The 22,849-nt window shown below is 45.2% G+C and overlaps 1 protein-coding gene across 1 annotated transcript in view; it reads left to right on the forward strand.

Moving 5' to 3' along the window:
* LTK (leukocyte receptor tyrosine kinase) overlaps positions 1-22,405 on the forward strand; it is a 655,467-nt gene extending 633,062 nt beyond the window's left edge. Inside the window, exons 25-28 of the mRNA XM_086937237.1 lie at positions 10,497-10,598; positions 16,340-16,474; positions 19,106-19,196; positions 20,657-22,405. Coding sequence (XP_086793363.1) covers positions 10,497-10,598; positions 16,340-16,474; positions 19,106-19,196; positions 20,657-21,424 — 1,096 coding nt within the window. The 3' untranslated portion in view covers positions 21,425-22,405. The remainder of the gene's footprint in view (positions 1-10,496; positions 10,599-16,339; positions 16,475-19,105; positions 19,197-20,656) is intronic.
* Positions 22,406-22,849: the final 444 nt, after the last annotated feature.

Here is a 22,849-nt window from a genome sequence, read left to right on the forward strand (position 1 = left end):
TTCAATGGTTTTATGTCAGTAAAATTTCCAGCAAACTATAACTGGTGTGAAACCTATGGTTTTTTCAGTGAATATATATATATATATATTCCTTAAGAATCTCTCGCCTCTACATCCCTCTACATCCCTCACAGCGGAGTCACGACACAGCAACAGGTAAGTCTTTTAAAAATGATTTTTTATTCACACACCATTTGCAAAGATACCGTGCAGAAAATTGGACGGCCTACGCGTTTCGGCTACTCCTAGCCTTCCACTGGACCATATATATATATATATATATATATTCTGTCCACAAGGTTGCCCTATATATATATTTTGACAACAGGGAAAAGATTTCTACCTGTGGAGAAATTTCTTCACTTACGCACCCACAAACTTGTGGGTCTTCTCTTCTCATTTTCACTGTGCAAAGATATTTACTCCTGCGCTTGATGGGAGCACATTTTCAATAGTTGAGCATTGGTCGTCGACAAGTTTGTGAGTACCCATAAACTCACACATTTGTGGTTGTTCTTGAGCTTTCCAGAGCATCCCCTTCCTAGAATGCCCACCCCCCTCCCATTGTAGATTTATAGCCATAATATTACATTAAATCGTTGAAGACCTGGCTCTTCGACTGAACCACTGGACCCCTCCAGCGCCCGGATACCCTCACGGGTGAAAAGCAGCACTCTAGAAATCAACTGATTGATTCATTGATTAATCACACCCTTATGCTGTGTAAATCGATTTAAGAGAGTAACTTCACCTTTGTGAATTGCTTGTAGTTGGAAATTAAGTCATTTGAAGGTGTAAGTGTAACCTACACATTCACATGGATTTGTGAATCTGGCTATGTGTATTCATATTTTGAAGGAATGTGATATTTGCACACATGCAGTGTCTCTCTTCAGGCACCATATCCAAACTTTGCTAAGACAGAATGGAGCAAACTGTTGTGCCCGAGGTTAAGTCTAATCGTTTCCATGTGAAAAACAATCTGACAGTGTTTTCTGGAGCATTGTTTACGTTTACCCTTATGTTTCTATTGAACCTACTCTGTAATGCAGTGTAATCACTGTGAATTGATCTTGTCAAAGTATAAGTTAACCGGTCCCTTTAAACAAAACTAAGGAATTAAGGGGCATATTATCAAGGGGGTTTATCTCCGCTTTTTTGGCTTTAAAAGCCAAGAAAGCGGAGATAAAATTATCTCCCTATTACCTAGCTGTCGCTAACACCAGTTAGCGACAGCTAATAGGAGATAGCGACCATCTTGGGCCCCGCTTTGCATGTCAGTGATATTTATCACTAATGACATGCAAAGTGGGCGTGCCAAGATGTTAGCGACTGGAAACAGTCGCTAACATCGCTATCTCCTATTACCAACTTTTGGAGATATTTGCGATAAGCGCGAAAATCTCCAAAAGCTAACACCTGCCCCTAAATCGAAAGAAAAATCCTAACCCAAGAAAAGTCCTGACCCATTCTGCAGCTAGACAATATTTTATTCATATTTACATAAACATTTACAAATATTACAGAACAGAAGACTTTTCTCATTTCGATTTACATGAAAAAATACACTTTAAAATGCCATGTAGTCAAAATGTGCAAAATGCACCAGGCATCCATATTCACTGGTAGACTGCTGTTAGGTTTTCAGAGGCTTTAGAAATTGCTGAACCTTGCACAAATGTGTTTGATAGCGTGACCTTAATGTGGCTTAGATGTTGTCACAGCTGCAGAATGCTCAGAGTTTATAAAATGTATTCCTATCTAAAGCTGCATATTCTAGATGTACCAAGCTTGAACTTCCTATCTATCTCATGCTCACATAATACTAAATAGAGAATCACACATTTTAACAAAGAGGCTTACTTATATGAAAATATGAAAGCCATTACTTAACTAGAAATTTGCCACCAAATGTTTCTGTCTTTAGTGTAGTTCATTGTTACTCAGTGAAAGATTGAATAAATGATAGAATATACACTTCAATAAACTTACCTGGGAGCCAAGGTTAGTGTTTCCAGCTATACAAAAATGTAGTGATGTCTGTTGCATACATGATGGTAGACCATGGGCTCTGTGCGTTTTACATGGGAAAGGAAGAATGAAGCTGCTCACCATCGAAATATGTCTTCTCATTGGACTGGAGTGACCTGATCCGTAACTTTGTTGTCCAAATGTTTTCTTGTCTTTTATATGGTTTACAACGTTTAGCACGCATTTGTTACAACGCACTACCATTACAACGCAGGCATTACCACGCATACCATTACAACGCATTGCGCTGGGGGACGCTCTAGGATAGGGAATAAGCTTAATTTTATATCCAACACCTTCCCTAGTGTCCACGGGGACTGGAGTTGGAATATAAAATTATACTTACCACTATCCAGCATCTCAAAGCGCTATGCGTTGTAACGGTATTCGTTGTAAATACCGCGTTGTAAAGGTATGCGTGGTAATAGTATGCGTGCTAACGTCATACATCCCTTTTATATTAGTGCTTGTTTCTAGTTAGTTCACACATTCGCAGAGGCATTCACCCAGAGCACTCCTTTTTATGATTTATGATTTGTTATTCGGCTATGGACTACTGCTGACGGCTACTACTGTTGCCTGCCACTTTAGAGGTGTTGCTGCCTTTACTTTCCTATCCGGACGGGTGCAACTACTGCTGCATCTGTTTGCCCATATCTTTCTGTTTACTCTTATTTTGTACCGATTGCTACTGCAACTGAATGCAGATGCTTTTTGGAGATTCAGATTAGCCTGAGCTTCACAAACTTTTTTTATGGGGAGTTCAACTAGTACATTTTGATTTTAAACTTGATGCTTATTTTTCTTCTCACTCCCTTCCTGAACTCTTTATAAGTTCCTGCTTTTGCTTCCATTAGTTAGAATTGGGACTAATTCCTTCTTGGAACACGCTTATCAATTTGTAATATTGATGACTCGAGCCATATTTTTCTTTGATAATTTCTGTAAACTGATTTATCTGACTTACTAATTGAATAAAAAGACGAAAAATAATGTATTAGTCTCTTAACGAGAATAAAGGTTTTTAAACAAATTTAGAACCTAACTATTGTCTGAACTTAAACTGTCAATTTTGATGATGGTTTAGTTTCCATTCCAAAACGATGGCAAAGATCTGTTGCCCTGAAGAAGAAGATTTAGGGCCCGATGTAGGTAGGGCGTTACCGATCGGTAACGGCCGAAAATACCGATTTTTGGCCCTTACCGATCGGTAAACAGCCATCGAGATGTAGGGAACGAAAAACATAAAGAATCGGAGTGAAAACCGATTCGGAATGAGTAGCGAATGGGAAATAATCCGATACGTACATACCGAAAATCGGATATGTAACGATTCGGAAAAACACCGATTCGGATGCAAAGACCGATTCGGTCCATGTACCGAATCGTTAGTGACACCGAATCGGAAAATCACCGATTCGGTCCATTGACCGAATCGTTAGTGACACCGAATCGGAAAATCACCGATTCGGTCCATGTACCGATTCGTTAGTGACACCGAATCGGAAAATCACCGAATCGGTCCATGTACCGAATCGGTAGAAAGACCGATTCGGGCATGAGCCGAATCGGAAAACATGCCGATTCGTATGAATCGCCGATCGGGAAATTCCCCGATTCCGACAGTTGGGGAGATGTAGGGAGGCACAGAAACACCGAAATCGGCTCAAAATCGGTAGAATTCACTCGGTATTTACCATGGATTGCAATCAGGTGGTAACCAACTCCAACCCATATAAACAGTCCCAAAATGCATTGCAACTTGCAGGATGGCAGCTTTCTATGTCATTGCGAGGCGGCTACGGCTACAGCAGGAAGGACAGAGGGAATGGCTAAGAAATGAACAGGTCTACAGACAGAGGATAACCCTGTTCATACTCACAGAGGCAGAGATACTACAGAGATACAGGCTGGACTCTGACACCATACTTGAGCTCATCAGGGATCTCAAGCCATTCTTGGACCACCACACCCCAAGGGCACACGCCATCCCTGCGCACATCCAGGTGCTATGCAGCCTACACCTGCTAGCGTCTGGCAGCTATCAAAGTGGTGTAGCAGCAGCAGGAGGGGTGAGCCAGAGCAGCCTGTCAAGGTTCTTCCACACATTCCTTGACGCCATGATACACAGGATGGACCAATACATCTCTTTCCCTGCAACCCACGCAGAACTGCTACAAACCAAAGCTGACTTCTACCAGATGGCACAATTTCCCCAAATCATCGGTTGCATAGATGGCACGCACATTCCGATTTGCCCACCAGCGGACACCGAATACATATACCGCAATCGCAAGTCTACACACACCATCAACGTGCAGGTGATCTGCAATGCAAAGTGCACCATCACAGACCTGGTAGCAAAATTTCCAGGGAGTACCCATGACTCCTATATTTTCCAACAGAGCGGCATATATGCACGGCTGATGGCTGGCGAATTTGGAGAAGGATACCTCCTAGGTGAGACACATCATCAGACCCCCATAACACATAGTAGGTAGGTGGAATACATGTATGCATGTGTCTAATGTGACCCCTTTCTCTTCCAGGCGACAGTGCATATGCCCTCCGCTCATTCATACTCACCCCCTACCTCAACCCCTCCACACCCAGCCAAAGGAGGTATAACCGGGCCCACATACGCACAAGGAATGTTGTCGAACGGACCTTTGGCATCTGGAAAAGTAGATTCAGATGCCTGCACAAGAGTGGAGGTGCAAGGCAGTATACCCCCATCACCTGCTGCAAGATCATAGCTGTATGTGCAATGTTACACAACCTTGCGGTGAAGAAGGGCACTGAGGTGGAGTTGTCTGACTACGAGGACCATGACGACGACGAAGCTGTGCCACTGACACAGCCAGCTGGGGTGTGTACGCCAAGTGATGGCAGATACAGACGTGAGGAGATCACTGAGAACTATTTCTGACTGAGTACAGATGCAAAGACAGCTAAATGTTGCTTGGAAAAAACAAATTTTAATAGTGTTGCACCACAGTTACAGCACTGATGTGCAACAAAAAATGGAGTATGGTAAATAAAATAAAGTCCAAGGTTCTGGTTGCCTCACCCGCCCTTGCCAGGCTATTTCTTTGCCCGCTTGCCAGACCCACTGGGGTGTCCCTCAGCCCCCTCTGAATGCCCAGCAGCATCAGCGGAGCGCCTGGTGCTCCTCCGTGGCTCAGACGCAGCGCTGGCCGGGCTGCTGCGGCTGCTGCTGTCCCCAGCATCACCCAGGTCCAGGGCCGGATTGGAGGCGGTGTTTGAAATTATCATGGCCTCCATAGCAGTGGTGATCCTGGCCATCCCCCTAGTGAGCTCAGCCATATGCTGACTAAGGACAGATTCCTGGTTGGCGCTGCGATGGCACAGTTGTGCCGTCGCCGCTGCAAGGCGGCCCATGGCGCGGTTCAGCACCCGGGCATCCCGCCTGCGCACCAGCTCATGCTCCTCCTGTCTGGTAGATGAGTGGGTGATGGCAGTGGTTAGCCTGCCTAACCCTGCTGCCACCTCCTTGTTCGATTCCACGACGGCCTGGAATCCCTTGACCAACTCTCCCATCTGCATGTTGTGCTGCAGGAGCTGGCGTTGGCAGGCCATAGTGGATCTTGCCTGTTGCCTCTGAATTTTCACCATCTGTCCCTCCAGGCCCAGGAATACACTGCCCTCCCGTGCTGGTGCAGCAGTGGTGGTGATGGTACGGCGCCGGGCACTGCTGCTTCCGGCCTGCTGAGTGGGCTGGGGTGCCACTGGTGGGGGTGTGAAGCTGGCCGGTCCCTGAGCCCCTGCTCCCAGGACAGGTTGAACAGGTGGCAAGGCCACGGTTGTGGCAGGAGCTGGTGTAGGCGGAATGGTGTCCCTTGTAGGGGAGTTCTCTGGGGAGAACTGCAAGGGGGGTGTGCTGGCCATTACTGGGGAGTGCAGTGCATCGAAGTCAATGACCAGGACTCCCTCCATACCTAGCCCTGGGGTGTCTCCTTCCTCCTCCTCCTCCTGGCCAGCCTGGCTGGTGCTCGGCCCTGCGACTGCAGTGTCGGACGGTGCTGCTCCCTCTGATGTGACTGTTGTTCCGCCTGATGGGGTCCCTAGGTACAAAGAAGCATTTGTAAACTGAGTGCCGATGTATTACAGTCAGTACAATTATAGCATTCCACATGTCCTTGCATCTCCTTACACTGTGTCACACTGTTTCCTGTCTTGTGATTCTGCACTGCCATATTTAGCTAACTTCTGCTGACTACATGTACCATGATGCTTGTCTCTTGTATGTTGGTGACAGTACTGTGCTGGGGTTTGCCTATGCATTGTGTCTAATGGGGAGGTGTCTGGTAGGGTGTGTCATGATGCGCATGCTTCTTACCTGTAGCTTTAGCTCTCGCAGAGCTGTCCAGGGTCCCGATTCCACTGACACTCTCCCTCTCAATGGTGCTGGAGACCAGGTCCTCCAGCTCGGTGAGGGGTGGCGCCGGGTTCGTGCCTCCTCCAGTGAGTCCAGCCTGCCTCTGTATCTCAGCCATCTTCCTCTTAGTGAGGCTGCGGATGTCATAGAATCTCTTTTTCAGTTCTTCTACAGACCTGGGGGTGACACCCGCAGCATTCACCTTCTGGGCGATGTCGGCCCAGATTCTCCTCTTGGTGCTGTCTGGCACGTTGAGGGACAGCTTGCCAAACAGCTGGCGGTGCACCCTCACCACCTCCTCGACCAGCACCTGAAGTTCGGTGGTGGTGAACTTCGGCTTCCTCTTCTGGGAGGACTTCTGGCTTTCTGACTGCTCTGCCATGTTCTCCAGTTCAGTTGGCAACCTCCTACTCCCACTGCTGCTAACTGTGAGTGTTGAGCTCAGGCTGGCTCTCCAGAAACTTCTTAATTAGCTGCACCTGCCAGTGTTGCCACTCCCTGTTTGGGTGGGGGAGGGGGAGCCACCTCATTGGCTGAATCGGCTTTTGCCGAATCGGCTTTTACCGATTCGGTAATATCCGATTCGGTAAAATCCGATTCGGTATTATCCGATTCGGTAAAAGCCGAATCGGTTCCTTCAATGCATTCCTATGGGCTTTTTCGCCATGGGTGTGTTTTCATGGCTACGAATCTATGATTGCCGAATCGGATTTTACCGAATCGGCTTTTACCGAATCGGTATTCGCCGATTCGGGACTATCCGATTCGGTGGTAGCCGAATCGGTAATTTCCGATTCGTTGTTAGCCGATTCGGTACTTTCCAATTCGGACCGAGCCGATTCGGAACGTACCGATTCTCATTACCGATGCCGACCGATTCGGTATTCATTCGCTTTTTTTTCCCTACATCTCGTTTTCCGATTTCAGAATACCGATTCGGCCCGCCTCGGTATTTTGAAATCGGAAAATCGCGTTTACCTACATCGGGCCCCTAGTGCGGAGTTGGAGCCCATTCTTGTAAGATACAGGTTGAATTGGTACTAGACAGTACATTTTGGGCTCTTTCTGTGCTATCAGATGTGTCCAGAGGATGCCTTAATTCATTGCTCTCGTAAATGAAGCTACTGCCTCTCTCCCAGTAAAAGATCAGGGTGCAGAATTTGATTTGTTGTTCTAATAGAGAGAATACAAATGCAGCCAACAGACACTAGATCTCTGAGGCAGGACCTGCCTCTCCACAGAGTACCAGGTCTTCTCTCCATGATTGGTCTACCTGACTTATCAAGCATATACCTATCATCTAAAAGGAAAAATGATCTGAGGAAGGTGGGTCATTTCTACTGCTTTACAGCAACTTCCTGATCCTGATTCATTTAAAGGGATCCCTCATCAGTTTCTTTGGATGCTGGAGAGGCCTGGAGTTGCACACTAACCTGACTCTCAGAAGATTTCTTTTCTTAATCTCCCATAGCAGATGTTGCAAATTACAACAAATCTCTTTTCATGGATCTATTTGGTCCTGTGATCCTGGAAGCAGAAAGGCTTTAACCCCTTCGATGCTTGTGACAAGGTCAACTCGTCATGGGTGTTACCTGCGCTGTGCTTATGACGAGTTGACCTTATCACAAACAATGGGCTTTTGAAAATTGCAGCACAGCACGGGAATGTACTATAGCAAGGATGCGGTTAAAAGCAACTGCAGTGCTCTGTCACCCCACCGTCAGTACTCTGGAAGAAAATGAATCCACCTCTTACCTCCACCTTCAGTATTCTTAAAAGAATTTGACCTACTCTGTTCCCCCTGCCTTTAGTAATCTCAAAGACGCTGACCTAACTTACCAACCTTACCGTCAGTACCTTGGTAGAAGCTGGTCTGGTATGTCCTTCCGCCCCAATACTTTGAAGGAGGCTGAACTAGCATGTCACACACCTTCAATACTGAAAGTGAGGCTGAACTAGTAAGTCAACCCAGCCTTGATCCTCCCCTGCGAATGACCCCCTCCTTCAGAACTCTGAAGGATGATTAACAAGCTGGTCCCCCACACCTTCAATATTCTCAGACACTGAACTAGCCTGTCTCCCACTCCTTCAGTACCCTGAGAAAGGAATGAGCTTCTTTGTCTCCGAAAACATCAGAACCCTGCACAAAGTTTGAATATCTTGTCAACCCCACCTGCAGTACTCTGAAAGAGGTTGAACTACAGTGTCACCCACCCCTTCAGTACTCCGAAAGAGGCTTATCTAGAATATAACCATCCCCTTCCGTACTCTGAAATAGGATGTACAGGACTGTCACCCAACACTTCAGTACTTGGAATTTTCAACTACACTGTCACTCATCCTTCAGTCCTCTGATAGAGTTTGAACTACATTGTCACTTACCCCTTTAGTACTGTAAAAAAGGCTTAGCTAGAATATAACCCTCCTGTTCAGTACTTTGGAAGAGGAATAAATGGCCTGTCACTCACCGCTTCAGTACTCTGAAAGAAGCTTAGCTAGAATATAATAGAATATAACCCTCACCTTCAGTACTCTGAAAGAGGATATACTGGACTGTCAACCCCCGCTTCAGTACTTTGAAAGAGGTTAAACTACACTGTCACCCTTCCCTTCAGGGAAAGAGGTTGAACTAAACTGTCACTTACCCCTCTAGTACTGTAAAATAGGATTAGCTAGAATATAACCCTCCCGTTCAGTACTTTTAAAGAGGAATAAATGGCCTGTCACCTACCACTTCAGTACTCTGAAACAAGTTAAACTAGAATGCCACCCACCTCTTCAGTACTCTGCTAGAGGCATACCTAGAATATAACCCTCACCTTCAGTACTCTGAAACAGGTTAAACTACACTGTCACCCATCCATCCAGTACTGTGAAAGAGGTTGAACTACACTGTCACTTACCCCTTAAAAACTGTAAAAAAGGATTAGCTACAATATAACCCTCCCGTTCAGTACTTTTAAAGAGGAATAAATGCCTGTCACCTACCGCTTTAGTACTCTGAAAGAGGTTAAACTAGACAGACACCCAGCCCTTCAGTATTTTGAAACAGGCTAAACTGGACTGTCACCCATCCTTCAGTCCTGTGATAGAGTTTGAACTACATTGTCACTTACCCCTATAGTACTGTAAAAAAGGCTTAGCTAGAATATAACCCTCCTGTTCAGTACTTTGGAAGAGGAATAAATGGCCTGTCACTCACCGCTTCAGTACTCTGAAAGAAGCTTAGCTAGAATATAATAGAATATAACCCTCACCTTCAGTACTCTGAAAGAGGCTAAACTGGACTGTCACCCACCGCCTCAGTACTTTGAAAGACAGAGAACAGGCCAGTCTTCCTCACCATTTCCACTTTGAAAAAGGCTCAACTGAGAGCGGCTGAAGGACCCCGTCATCACCCTACACAAGATGTGGGCGGGCAGGTATGTGAGCCTTAGCAGGGGCTATGTCAGGATAATGTGGACTCTGGGAGAGCCTTCTCCACTTAGAGGGCCTCATCCTTAATCTCCTACCTTTAACAACATGATGCCAGCAGCTCCTCAACTGGACCACTTTAAAATGTAAACCACTACTCAATGGTTTAAAATAGTTCTCTGAGTAGAGGACTGCTCCAGCTAAAAGGAAACCAGAGGCAGCAGCTGCATTCTATGGCTTTGTTCTGTATCACACTCATCATTGAGTAAATGTTGTAGGATAAGATGTGCCTTCAGATCCCAGTGGGAATACACATGATTTAACTAAAACAATGACCCATTCTGCAAACTCAATCAAAGGCAAAGGTTCACAGGTCATTTTCTGTGACTAGGTCTGTCTTACCTCTGACTTACGTGTGACTTACAGCTAGGAACAAGGCGCTCCCTTTAAAAAAGCTTTGTGAATCGGGTTTCAAGTGTCTCTCTGTCCAATAGCAGGTAATCCTCTTTCGTGGTTGAAACTTAATTCATCATGTTGATTTATGTAGATGTCTTTTAGCTTGTTAAGAGTTTGTGAATAGAATACAAATAGATTTGCAACAATTGAACAAGTTCTAAAACTATTCCTGTCCACTGTGTTTGCTTCCTACTAGGGCTAGCTACTACCGGAAAGGGGGAAGGGCAATGCTTCCGGTCAAGTGGATGCCACCGGAAGCCTTCCTGGAAGGAATCTTCACCTCCAAAACAGACACCTGGTAAGATATCTAGTTCTGTGTATCAATATGTGTACAGACCTGGTGGGCGTTGGGTGGTCCACACAGGGCCAGACTGGGAACCAAAATCAGCCCTGGCAAAAAGCTTGGACAGCCCCGGGATGCGGGTGGGGGGCGCTAGTGGAAAACTTTGTGCCGCTTTAGCTGCAGGGTAGCGACATTGCAAACAGGCCCTCAGCAACAAAAACGCCCCCTCAGGTGTTTAAAACCGGTTCCTACCCTGACGGTCCACCTGGGAAATGCCTGGTGGCTGTTACAGCCAGTCAAGCCCTCGGTCCACAGAAGAATCCGAAACAAGCACACAGATTAAAAAAAGTTTTTAGAGGAAGAGGAATGGAACCAGTGATACATTTGTAAAAAAAAAAAAAAAACTAAGTGTCGGGGCTTAAAGTTTTGCTTAGGTGACCACAGCTGGCTCTACAGGGGTTGCTGAATACCTGGGTTTCCATGTCTTGATTCCACCCCATGCCTCTTTCTTCCACCACCCTACACTTCCAATTTCTTTATCTCACTATTGCAGGTTCTTTTTTATCTCTGCTTTCTCCCTTTGTCACTCTATTCCTATTTTTCGCTTCCTCCTTCTTTCTTACCCTTTTCTGCATTTGTCTCTCTTTCTCCAGGGCAAAGTTTGATGATGAAAAATAAGCACCAGTCCTTAAAAAAATGAGTGCAATCACTGGCACAAATTAAGCAGTGCAAGAAACATTACAACTTCCATCAGAGGCTTAATTATTAGTAGAGTCGATGCACACAGTCAGTGACATGCGACTGTCATAAGTGTTGGTGCTGACAATTAAGTGCTGGTGCACATACTCTACTGACCCATTTCCTCATGTTCTTCAGTGTGCTTTGTCCCTTGGAATGAACACTCAGCTCTGCTTTTGTGAATAGCCTATTTATAGTCTGATAGTTTCTCTACATGTCTGAAGTGGGGGTTCCTTAGTGCGGTTGTTAATTTTATTTTATTCACATGGAGACAGATGGGCAAACATTTTACTAAAAGTCATTCAGCGCTGTGTGAAAATCTGCAGTGCTGCTCTGCACAAAGTAATAAAAATGTCAACCCACAGTTTTTTCAAAGAATCGCATACAGGTGATGTCATGCGGGGGTGGCACTGTGTCACTTTTACATGGCGTTCCGGCACCGGAACTCTCACCCTGCGCCCGAACGCCCACATGAAACCAGACGCAGGTTTCATGTGGCGCAGGGCTTTACAACGTGACGCATCTCCCTAGATGCGTCACGTTGTAAATAGGGAGCAACTTAGCGCATGGTTTACGCCGCCTCTGTGTCACAAAAGTGACGCAACGGAGTCGTAAAAGTGTTGTAAGGGACTTGTAAATCTGCCCCAGTGTGTTTACATTTTGCAGAAGGTACATGTGTCCCCTCAAGGGAAATCACATGATTTCCTTTGCTCATTGTTTTGCTTTCCTTCAGCAGTTGGATTTCCTGCCAAGCCAGATCGCATCTACCAGAGTGGTTCTGCTTTTGCTTGGAATCTTAGGGGTTTTTGCGCTGCTCCCACACTGTTATGGTTTCTTTGCATACTTAACAGGGGTTTCGTGCGGTGCAATGCAGAGCCATTTTGTGGTGCACATGGTCAGCTTTTCCCTGTAAATACAGTTTTACCCTAAAAAGTGGTTTTATGCTGCTTTTTGCATTGCTTTGTCTTATACTGTGTTGTGTTGCTTTGCATTGCATGAGAGCATGTGGTAAAGAGTAGGAAAACTTTGCTATAGTTTCAAAACTTGCACAGCTGGTGTCCAGGTAGGGTTTGTGAAGGATGTCTGTCCGTCTTCCTTTCCGCCATGACGAGGAGGATCACATCCTGTGTTCTGCCTCCCTCACTTACCCGCGCTCGCGTGAGAAGGCGGCAGTCCACCATGCTGCAGTCAGTAGCATTAGGGCTCAGAGTTAGAACCACCAATGACTTTCTGCTTCATAGTCAATGGGGACGCAATCGTGTAGATTCTTTGCTCTCGAGTAGGCCAGAGTAATGTAATTTTCAAGCACTGGATCTTGCATTGATTCACATTCAGGTAAGAATCAATCCTCGTCGCCAAAGAAAGATGGCAGACATTTTAACACTTTAACCTCCTGCTCTGACCTGTCCACAGGGAATGCACACCTGGGGAAAAAGATAGGGGAAGGCGACAATCATCAGGTTAAGAACCCTGAGATGATAAATAAAACAAATAAGAAGTACGTAAATAACTCTCCAGAACAGATAGTTTAAATAAAAATATCTCAAAACCTTCAATGGAGGAAGGAAGACAAAAAAAAGGAATACTTACTTGCTGAGTTAAATTCTCAAAAAGATTTTGCCCGCCTGTCACCTCAAAGGTATCTTTCCTGTGTCACTTTCGGAATCCACAAGAAGGTTTCCAAATAACAATTCGCAAGCCGGATGAGAGTCTTGAATAAAAGTTACTGCAACAACAGAATAAAGGAGGAGAGCGAATCAGAGTGCTATTAGCAAGTGAAGAGGTTGGAAAAGTTTGAGAGACAGATCAGAATGAAAGCAACAATGCAGGAACAAGTCTGAGAAGTAAGATGAGGGCACGGAGAGTCAGGAAGCACAAATCAGACACAGGAGTGAAGAAACTCCCTGGAGAGCAAATGTTGACTAAGCAGACTGGTTTGTATGCTTCTGAGCTCTAATATGGCTCTCAGAAGGACACCTGAGCTGGTGAAACAGTTTCTTTGTTGAGTGAGAGGAAATGCAAAAGCAGCATAGAATTCTATCAGGTCACCATGGGTGGAAAGGTGCGCGCCCTCCGCGTTTGCCACAAAGAGAGAAGTGCTGGCCAATAGAGGAGGAAGCGCGCTCTGTGGACTGGAAACCCAGGTGACGGCAGTCGAAGCATACCGGTGGTAAGAGCAGGTAGATCAGACTGATGGGTGTGGCTCGAGTGGCTGTGCAGGGTGAGACAGCCTGCCAGAGGAAGGCTCAGTGATGGGTGGTGAAATGTCAGCCATCTGTGTTATTGCATGTAACTGTAGTCAGTTTCATCATAGCCAGCCTTCACCGCTGCCGTCATTTGTATCAGAGCCAGACATCCCACACATTTTTATGAGATGGTTGTGTGCGAGCAAAGGCTCTCGGTTATGTGCACTTGTTGTGTGAAAACATCTCTTTCCATTTTTCTTACCACTGTTTCTGGTTCATATAAATGTAACCCATAAAAGTCAACTCCCTTTCCACACCAATGTCTGTTTCCATGTATTACAACAATTTATCAGGACAGACAGATCAATAAATATGTTAATTAAAAAACATAAAACTGCTTAAGTCCATTTAAAGAACATTCACACTAGGTATGTCTCTTCAGCTCAGTGTGGTTTCCTTAGACTCTTGAACCTACAACATTAGTTCCCTCCCAAAGATGGCTCCCGATACCCGCCCTCGAGTTGCTAAAACTGTTGTTGTAGATTCATCTTTGTTTTCACTTCTGATGGAGCAATGATTGTGTCTGATCCATGCCTATCTCGGAATGTTGAGCAGGTCAGCTCCTGAGCAGTGGCAAAGGTTCTACTCAGTGTCCTACATATGATGCCAGTCTCTGCAGTTGTCAAGTCTTAAGGAATAGAAATGGGCATCTTAGAATGTGGGGCAATATATATAAAAAAAATTCAATCAGCACAGCAAGCCACCTTGTTGCGCTGTATGAAAGGGAAAGGGCAGGAATCTGCCATATTTGCCATTACATGGCGCAATTCCTGTCCTTTCCTGGCACACTTTTGACTGCCTAGCGCCAACGTAGGCACCCTTGCGTTATGTTGCACAGGTCCCTGCGTAGCAGGCAGGATCGGTTTTCTGCAGAGGCATTTTCCTTTTTCTAAGTGTGCTGCACTACAATACAAAAAGAAAATGATTTAAAAAAGGAAAAATCATGCGAGGAAAGTAGAGACATCCCTGACACGCAGAACGGATGATTGTACCATCAACAGGCCTAGACATGGTAGACTAGAAGAAATGTACATACAAGCCCTCATGCAACCGGCTATCGCCCAAACTGCTCCGATGGTACCTCGGGGGAGTGGGCTTTGTTATGAGGTAACTAAAGTTTTAATCTTCCGAAAAACACGAGTAAGCAAGGGGTATATATGACTATTGTGGGAAGACAAACATGATTTACATAGAGCATGCAGAATGTCAATCAACAATAGCATTAAACCTACTAATCTACAAAGTAGACCTATCACCTCGAAGTTGGGTGAGATGCTATAAACTATACAGTAGATGGAACTTCACTATGTTCTAGTATATGTATCATCACTGTAAGAATGACACAAATTAATAAAATATGTTTGAAAAGAAAGATGATTTCTGGTGCTCAGTAAATATAAAAAACAACCACTCGGAGCTCTCTCAAGAGGTTAGTTCTCCAGTGCCCCTCATGGGACAAAGTTATTTCTTAACACTGAGTACAATGTACCATTAGACCTCTTCCCTTCTCTTATCCTGGGCTCTTAGACCCTCCAGTGCTTAACCAAGCTGCTTCATTGTTGTTTGTAGCTCCCCTGGGCCCGAGAACAATCTGTTGATACTTCATTTGACTTTTACAGGCTACAGAATTAGTATTTAGCAGCTCGGAAGAGCTTCCGGGTCAGTAGGCATTATTTGAAAGGAAATATGCTTGTACTTCCAGAAATTGTTTCAAAGTTTAGTCAGTAATAATGCAGAGGAACTCACAGGTGTATAAACTATGAAGGTTCCTGACATTTATTATGTATTTTTTTCTTTCCATAACTCTTTGACTAAAATGCACACTGTAAAAAATATCTGCATAGGTGCCACCCAGTGTCCTACATATGACGTCAGTCTCTGCAGCTCTCACGTCTTAAGGTATGAACTGGACATCTAAGAATCTGGGGCTATATTTATCAAAAATGCATGCAACGCTGCAAGCCATCTCGTTGCGTTGCATGAAAGGGAAAGGACAGGAATCCGCTGTACTTACCAATATACGGCGCAATCGCTGTCCTTTATTAGCACTGGCACACTATTGGCAGCCTAGCGCCAATGTAGGCACCTTTGTGTTATGTTGCACTGGATTGGCTCTTGTGCAGGAGGCAATTTCGTCCTGCCCAGTGTATTACACAGCGCTACTCTGTCAGTGCATTCCCAGTTCTCCTTTTTTAGTTAGGTCTGACCGGACTGTGCATTTGTCGCGCGATCTTATTTGATCAACAGAATAGGAACTTTAATGAAGCGGTACTGAAAGTGTCTGGTGATAAGCACCCACATCCTTATGCTATTCCCCAAAAAGTTAGAATAGGTGTCAAATTTTACTCGGGCAATAATTTATCAAATCTAACTAAAAAAACCTCTTAATCAGACCAGAACTATTTCTCTTAATATAGCTGAATATATTTTCAATATTAATCATGGAGCATTCATACGGTATTGATGGCCACTAAAAGGCCTTATCATTCCACCCGTAAGAGGCCTCTATAAATTACACTATGGTGTTTCAGTTGTATTCTCATTCATGCTGTGAAGGGTGGTAACACAATTAGTACCAGTGCTTTATTGGCTGGGCACTCTTGCAAAGCCTACCAATATCTTATTGACAACGTTGTAGACCACAAAGTTCAACCTGAGGTCATGTTCAGTATCTGAAAAAGCTTCTCTCTGCAGGGGTGCTGAATCGTGAGTGAATCCTTCCTGAGTAACATTAAGACTAAAGTCCCACTGCTCATGGTTATTTTGTGGCAGGTCCTTTGGCGTGCTCCTGTGGGAGATCTTCTCCTTGGGCTACATGCCGTATCCGTGCCGAACCAACCAGGAAGTTCTGGAGTTTGTCACCAGTGGAGGACGCATGGACCCCCCGAAGAAATGTCCAGGACCTGTGTAAGTATATATAGTTATAAATCAACACACTGTGAGCTCGCGCCGGGTCACTTATTGTTTAAAATCGAACACTGCTTACTAAGATAGGTACAGCTGAAGGGGAAAATGCAAATAAGCCGTACACCAGGGGAAGCGGCTGGAGTCAATGTTGGTTGGATCAAGTGTTTTAGCTCAATTTTTGTTTCCGATATCTTTCGTATGACCGTCTCTTTCACTTTCTTCCTCTCACTCTATTTCTCTCTTAATCTCTGTCCACTTTGCTCTTACCGTCTCTCTCTCTCTCTATCATTGGCGGCTCCTCGAGGGAGTGCTGCGGGGGGGTGGGGCGGGGAAGGGGCAGGGTAGGGAGTAGTAAAGTCCCAACGGAAAAACACTTTTTTTACTGAACCGAGTTAAGTACATAAATAAATAAATAAATAAAACAAATTAGATTGTTCGTGCTGCAACCCAAGCGGCGATGCAGCACGCGCAATGTAATTTGTTTTATTTATTTATTTATGTACTTAACTCGGTTCGGCCGAATGCCGGAGTTAACTACCCCCCACCCTGTCCCTCCCCCGCCCCACCCCCAGCAGCACTCCCTCGAGGAGCCGCCTCTGCTCTCTATCTCTCTGCTCAGGCCTCTTTGGCCCTTTAGCCAGTCCGAATTGAAGATGCACACATTGCCGTGCATGATGAGGTCTAGGAAAAGGGGGCCTGTCCTGCATCGGATTGCCAGGCGCACCCTAGTGTCTGAAACCTGTGGTGGGTCTCTGCCTAAAGTTCTCTGTGACTGTGAATGTGGATTTATATCCAAGAAATGGCAGATTCATTCGCAGATCGGCATTCATAATCGAAAGTTGAACAACAACATGTTCTGCTGAACCCCAACTACGGGGTCAAAAGTAGGCTGAATGAGCTTGAATATTTCTAGGGGTTGCCGGGTGAATAATAATGTATTTATTTTCCTGAGCATTACAAGCCACCCCCAAGAAAGCATCTGCAGTGTACCTTGGTCCCCACAGGGCAGGGTGCTGAAGTCCTTCATGGACCTTGAGTTCAGGATATGATTTATTTCTACATCATGCCATTGCTTGAAGTCAGACCCTGTCTTTCCAGGTCTGAGCTTCATAGATGTCCTTGTTCAAACGCAGCATTCAGAGTCTGTCATTGGTGGCTCTAGAGATAAATTATTATGTGCCTTCTCCAGTACATCATTTAAAAGCAACTTATTTCTCTTCCCCAACACGACACAAAAGTAAGTCCTTTTGCCTAGTTCCTTTTGGAGTGACCAACCTCTGTCCCAGGAAGAGACGTGTGAACCAGCCAATGGGCAAATAACATAACCTGAGCGGTCCCAATTCCATGGGGCTTGCTCATCTTATCCAACCAATGCTTATATTCTGTTCAGACTGTTGTGCAAACATTTAGCAGTGGTTTTTTTCTGTGTAAACTGATTTGTGGTTATTGTGATGCTGGTGGGCAGGACCACTAGGAGGGTTGGGAAGAGGAATGTTAGACTCTTTGTGGTGTGTGTTGTCATTATTCCACAAGATTGAAAAATATGTTCCAAAATCATCTAAAATTCCTTAATTGCAAATGTCCTCTCCCATGTGTGTGACCAAAGTCATACCAGCCAAAAGACCAAGAAACCTGGACATAATTTCAAAAAGACCGATACAACAAACCTCAAAATTCCCGCTTCGAACATCACATGTAATTTCTAAATAATTAATTAAACTAGTAGTCTAATCGAAAGTGACAACCATAGCACCTCTCTAGAGCTCAGAATCCATAAAAGCTCATCATGAAAGAATCCACGGATACCAAGAGTAGCTGCAAGTGTTAATTTTCTGCCTTTAAAAACTCACTTCCTTTTACAATTCATCTTATCAATTCTACCTGCATTTCATAAAATACTTAAATCCTGGTTTGCCACTCTAGCTACCTAGATTTGCTAATGTCTTGAGTCAGTCATGCACAACTGTCTGAAGTTCACTCAACAGTCAACAAAAACCCGAAGTTAATAAATGTAAGCTGTCATTTTTTAACCTGGATGTATGACGTTACAACGCATACTTTTACAACGCATACCTTTACAACGCATTTTTTACAACGCAACATCCATTACAACACATTCCATTACAACAAATTTTTAAAAACTACCTTTACAACGCATTCCATTACAACGCATACTACCTTTACAACGCATACCATTACAACGCATACCATTACATTGCATGTATGGTAAGTATTGGATAGTGTAGGGGTAAACATTACTATTCTAACTCCAGGGGGGTGCAAAAGTAGGGTAAGTGCTGGATAGTGTAGGGGTAAAAATTACTATTCTAACTCCAGGGGTGCAACAGTAGGGTAAGTGTTGGATAGTGTAGGGGTAAAAATTACTAATCTAACTCCAGGGGGTGCAACAGTAGGGTAAGTTTTGGACAGTGTAAGGGTACTATGCGTTGTTATAGTATGCTTTGTAATGGTATGCGTTGTAATGACTGCGTTGTAATGACATGCGTTGTGATGGTTGCGTTGTAATGGATCTTGCATTGTAAAAGTTTCGTTGGAATGGTAGTGCGTTGTAAAAGTTGCATTGTAAAGGTTGTTTCCCTTTTAACCTTTGACCTCTCATTTTTGTTGCAGATACCGCATAATGACACAGTGCTGGCAACACAGCCCAGAGTACCGGCCCGACTTCACCACCATCTTGGAAAGGATCAAGTACTGCACACAGGTATAAGCACTCGCAGTCTATCCCTGGTTCCATAATTATTTGCTTATTTTGGATCCATAGGATGGCATAAGGCATTTAACTGAGAAGGTCAGTGGCATAGCATGTAAATGTAGTATACTTGTAAAGCGCACAGCTGCCTCAGCAGCGGGGCGTCCCGGCGCTGTATACCGCTGTGGAACCCTTCCTGGCTCTCCCTGTGAGATGCCCCTCCTTGGCACCCCCAAGGTGAAGCCAGGTATCCCAGCGCTGTTGGGGACGTTGTGGAGATTAAGCAAGCTATTGCCCAGAGTTGCAGTGTGGGACCCATGATTAGAGTAGGCGGCGAGGCGAGAATTATCGAGTCCGCGGACATTTAGCCCAAGACCCTGCCGCGTCGGGAATTGAACCCTGGTCCCAGGCCTGATCTCTGCTTCAGGGTCTGCCGCTTCTAACCAGTGAGCCACACTTCTCCACAGCATGACGACACAAACCTCCTGGCTGTGTGAGCAATGGTTCCATTTCGTTAGAAGCTGCTAGAACCCAAAAGGCACCCACAGTGTTCTCAAAGGAGCGATTCTTTGTACTACATCCATCATCACAATAGGCATAATGACAGCCTAATTGGCGCTAATGTCTGCAGACAGTCCTGTGGCTAATGTCTGACAGAGCACAGCACTTCCTCTGGTGAAGCAGGGTCTCTGACCGCAGGCAACATGAGGGAAGTTCAAAATTCAGAGGAGACGTCAGCCCCCATCACTCTCAATCACGCTAACTCGGAGAAGCAGAGTGTAAGTCACCCGGTAACTCACATAACCACATAGAAGCTTTACAAACAAAGCCGGGCTTCCTTATGCACCACACAGTACATCTGGGTGCCCCTTGATGAAGTGCATCTTCCTTTGAGCCCTATTGAGGCAGATGTGGTCAAAACGGGCTCTGGTGATTGGCGGGGGGACTTGGCTTCTAATCCCAGCTTCTGCACTTCAGTAAAAACCACAATCATGTTATCTCCTTGGACAACATAGTGTACATGTCTGTAATGCTACTATGTAAAACCTGACTTCTATCCTCATTACATGTTCCCATCCCTCCCGGCTTCCAGTCACGCCCTAGTTTCTGTAAGACAGGCGCAGTCATAACCAAAAGCCCAGAGGGACCTTATACTCAAGATGCTCAACATTAATACTAATGTTCTCTGTAAATGCTGTGTTCTTCTTCGGAATTAAGCGAAGAAGAAAAAATCCTGTAGATATTCAGCAAATAAAACTCTGCCCTGGGCAATAGATAAGGGTTTACTTCTGTTTTCTACTTGACTTTCTTCCTCTTTTTTAACAAAGTGAAATCGTCATGCTGTGAGTTGTTAACCCTTCCCTGTCTTCAAACTGGTAATTCAAGTTTTTCATAAAAATCCCTATTTGTGCAGAACTGTGTCAAATGTTGTGGGAACCTAAACCCCTCTAACCTGAGTGTGTGCATTTCAGGATCCTGATGTCATGAACACCGAGCTGCCTGTGGAAAGCAGCCCAGCACCGGACGAGGAGGGCAGCACCGTCATGCGGCCATCGAACTCTGGTGGGATGACGGCTTTGCCAGTGAACTCTGGCCTTACGCCACAGCTGGGTCAGAGAACACCAGAACCAGAGCATCTGGTCCATAAAATCTCAGAGCGGCCACAGGAACTGCTGGTGGACACCCTGGCAGGATGGTCTGCCCAGGAGCCTTCTCTACCGTGCCTCGGCGATTCCAACGGTGGGCCGCGGTATGTACAGAGCTCGAGCCCGGTACTTGAGCACAAGCTGCAGACGGCGCAAAGACTGGCCAACAAAAACAAAAACCTGTGGAACCCCACCTATGGCTCTTTAGTCATGGACAGCACTTGCCGGCCCAGCCATAACACTAATCCCAAACCGACCCTTGAGCAAGAAGATTCTGGCTTCGATGGGAACTGCAGCTCCTCCCCGAGTTCACGAGCATCTCCAAACCGGGGACCGTGCCCGCACGTGGAAATTGGTGGGATTGAGTTGGTCAAGCTGCAGACCTTCCCATGTGGCAACGTGAACTACGCATACGACGACCTCTGTTTTGAAATGAACGGGGCCTCCGCGGTGGACACAAGAGACAGAGCCACTGTCCTCAGAAGTGCCAGTCTTCATGGTGAGAGCAAGGTTCTGAGAAAGCCAGACAAACCCTCGGGGGAGAGGGACTCGGGTCTCTCCCTTTCCGAAGACTTGAACATCATGCCTGTGTAGCGATAAGCTCCTCTCTTTCCCTTAAAGAAATTGTCTATCCCATGTTTATTTTATCAAACACAATTCTATATATTCATTTTCCTCCTTCAAGTGACCCAACGTGAATTCTTTTACAGAGGCAGCTGTAGATGATGTGAGTGCTCTACTAAATTTATACTCTACGCCGTGACGGCGCATGGACCATTTTAGCGCAAGCTCTTTCTAAAATGGCGCTAAGGATTGCGATGTGCGATGAACAGACTCCTACTTGGTTAATGTACTTTTTTTATATTGGCCACTGCCTTCCTGGAAGTAGCAAAACTAACAAGAAAGTATATTTCGCCATAGATCTGACTTGATGCAACTCAGAATGCCATCACGATCTCCATGAATGGCAGTCAGAATCACAGAGGTACATGCTGTGACCACTGCCTCATTCAACAATTGGATCTTCATTTCACCATTCAGGAAACTCAGGGCTGCTGAAGGGATGAGTATGTTGGAATAAAATAATATGTAGAAATAAAGCTTCTTCAGGCAAGTTTGGTAAAAATTTAACAAAAAAACTCTGAAAAATAATCTATTATGTGAAAGCCATATGTGGGAGCCTCAACCTCCAGAAGTACAAACCTAAACTGAAGCCTGTCATTAGACTACGCCAACATGTCATATTAAGAAATTAAATCTGTATTGAGGGAGGTGGATAGAGTGGGTTCTTTACAGGTGAAAATTGAGAGGGATTATTCACAATGGATATTTGAGGAAGAATTCCTAAAGACTTGTTCAGTATTAGCAAAACAAATGTGTGAAATCAAATTCCTTCAGTTTGTAAGAGACAATTGAAAGGGGGCACTGTGAGAAATGGTGAGACATTTAAAAGTGGTCAGCTATACCAGACGCGGTGCGCAGCCCTCAGAGGAGCGTCACCAGAGCTCCTCCATGCGTTGTATGATGATTCAAGTGCTACTGTTAATGGCTTTAAATCGGATAAAAGGTGCCTTTGATGGGGACTAAGCTCCTTTTTGATTTCTGGTTAGCCTTTACATGCACAAATCTGCTTATCTGCAAATGTGCATACAGCCGAAATCAGCGCATCATCATGGTGAGGGCCAGGACACGCCAAAGAGCCCCGGATGATGAAATCACTGTGATATGAGCCCGTTGACTTGTACACATTCTGTCTAAGGGCAGTGCTTAACCGCATCGATGCAGCGCATATTTCCGCTGTGCGCTAATGCTAAACGGAAACCTATGCGTTCATGACGAGCTCAGCTCGTCATGAGCGTACGAGAGGTGTACCTCATGACGAGCTGAGCTTAATTTGTAAAATAATGTTTGCCAGTGTCCAAAACTCTGCTGAGAAGCCCACGGCCGGTGCAATGAAATATTGGTACTCCAAATACTAAGGTTGGCCAGTCTTAAATCCACCTTATGTGCTTTTAATTA

The sequence above is a fragment of the Lissotriton vulgaris genome, chromosome 9 (assembly GCF_964263255.1).
Source record: "Lissotriton vulgaris chromosome 9, aLisVul1.2, whole genome shotgun sequence".
In the NCBI taxonomy this organism is placed as follows: Eukaryota; Metazoa; Chordata; class Amphibia; order Caudata; family Salamandridae; genus Lissotriton; species Lissotriton vulgaris.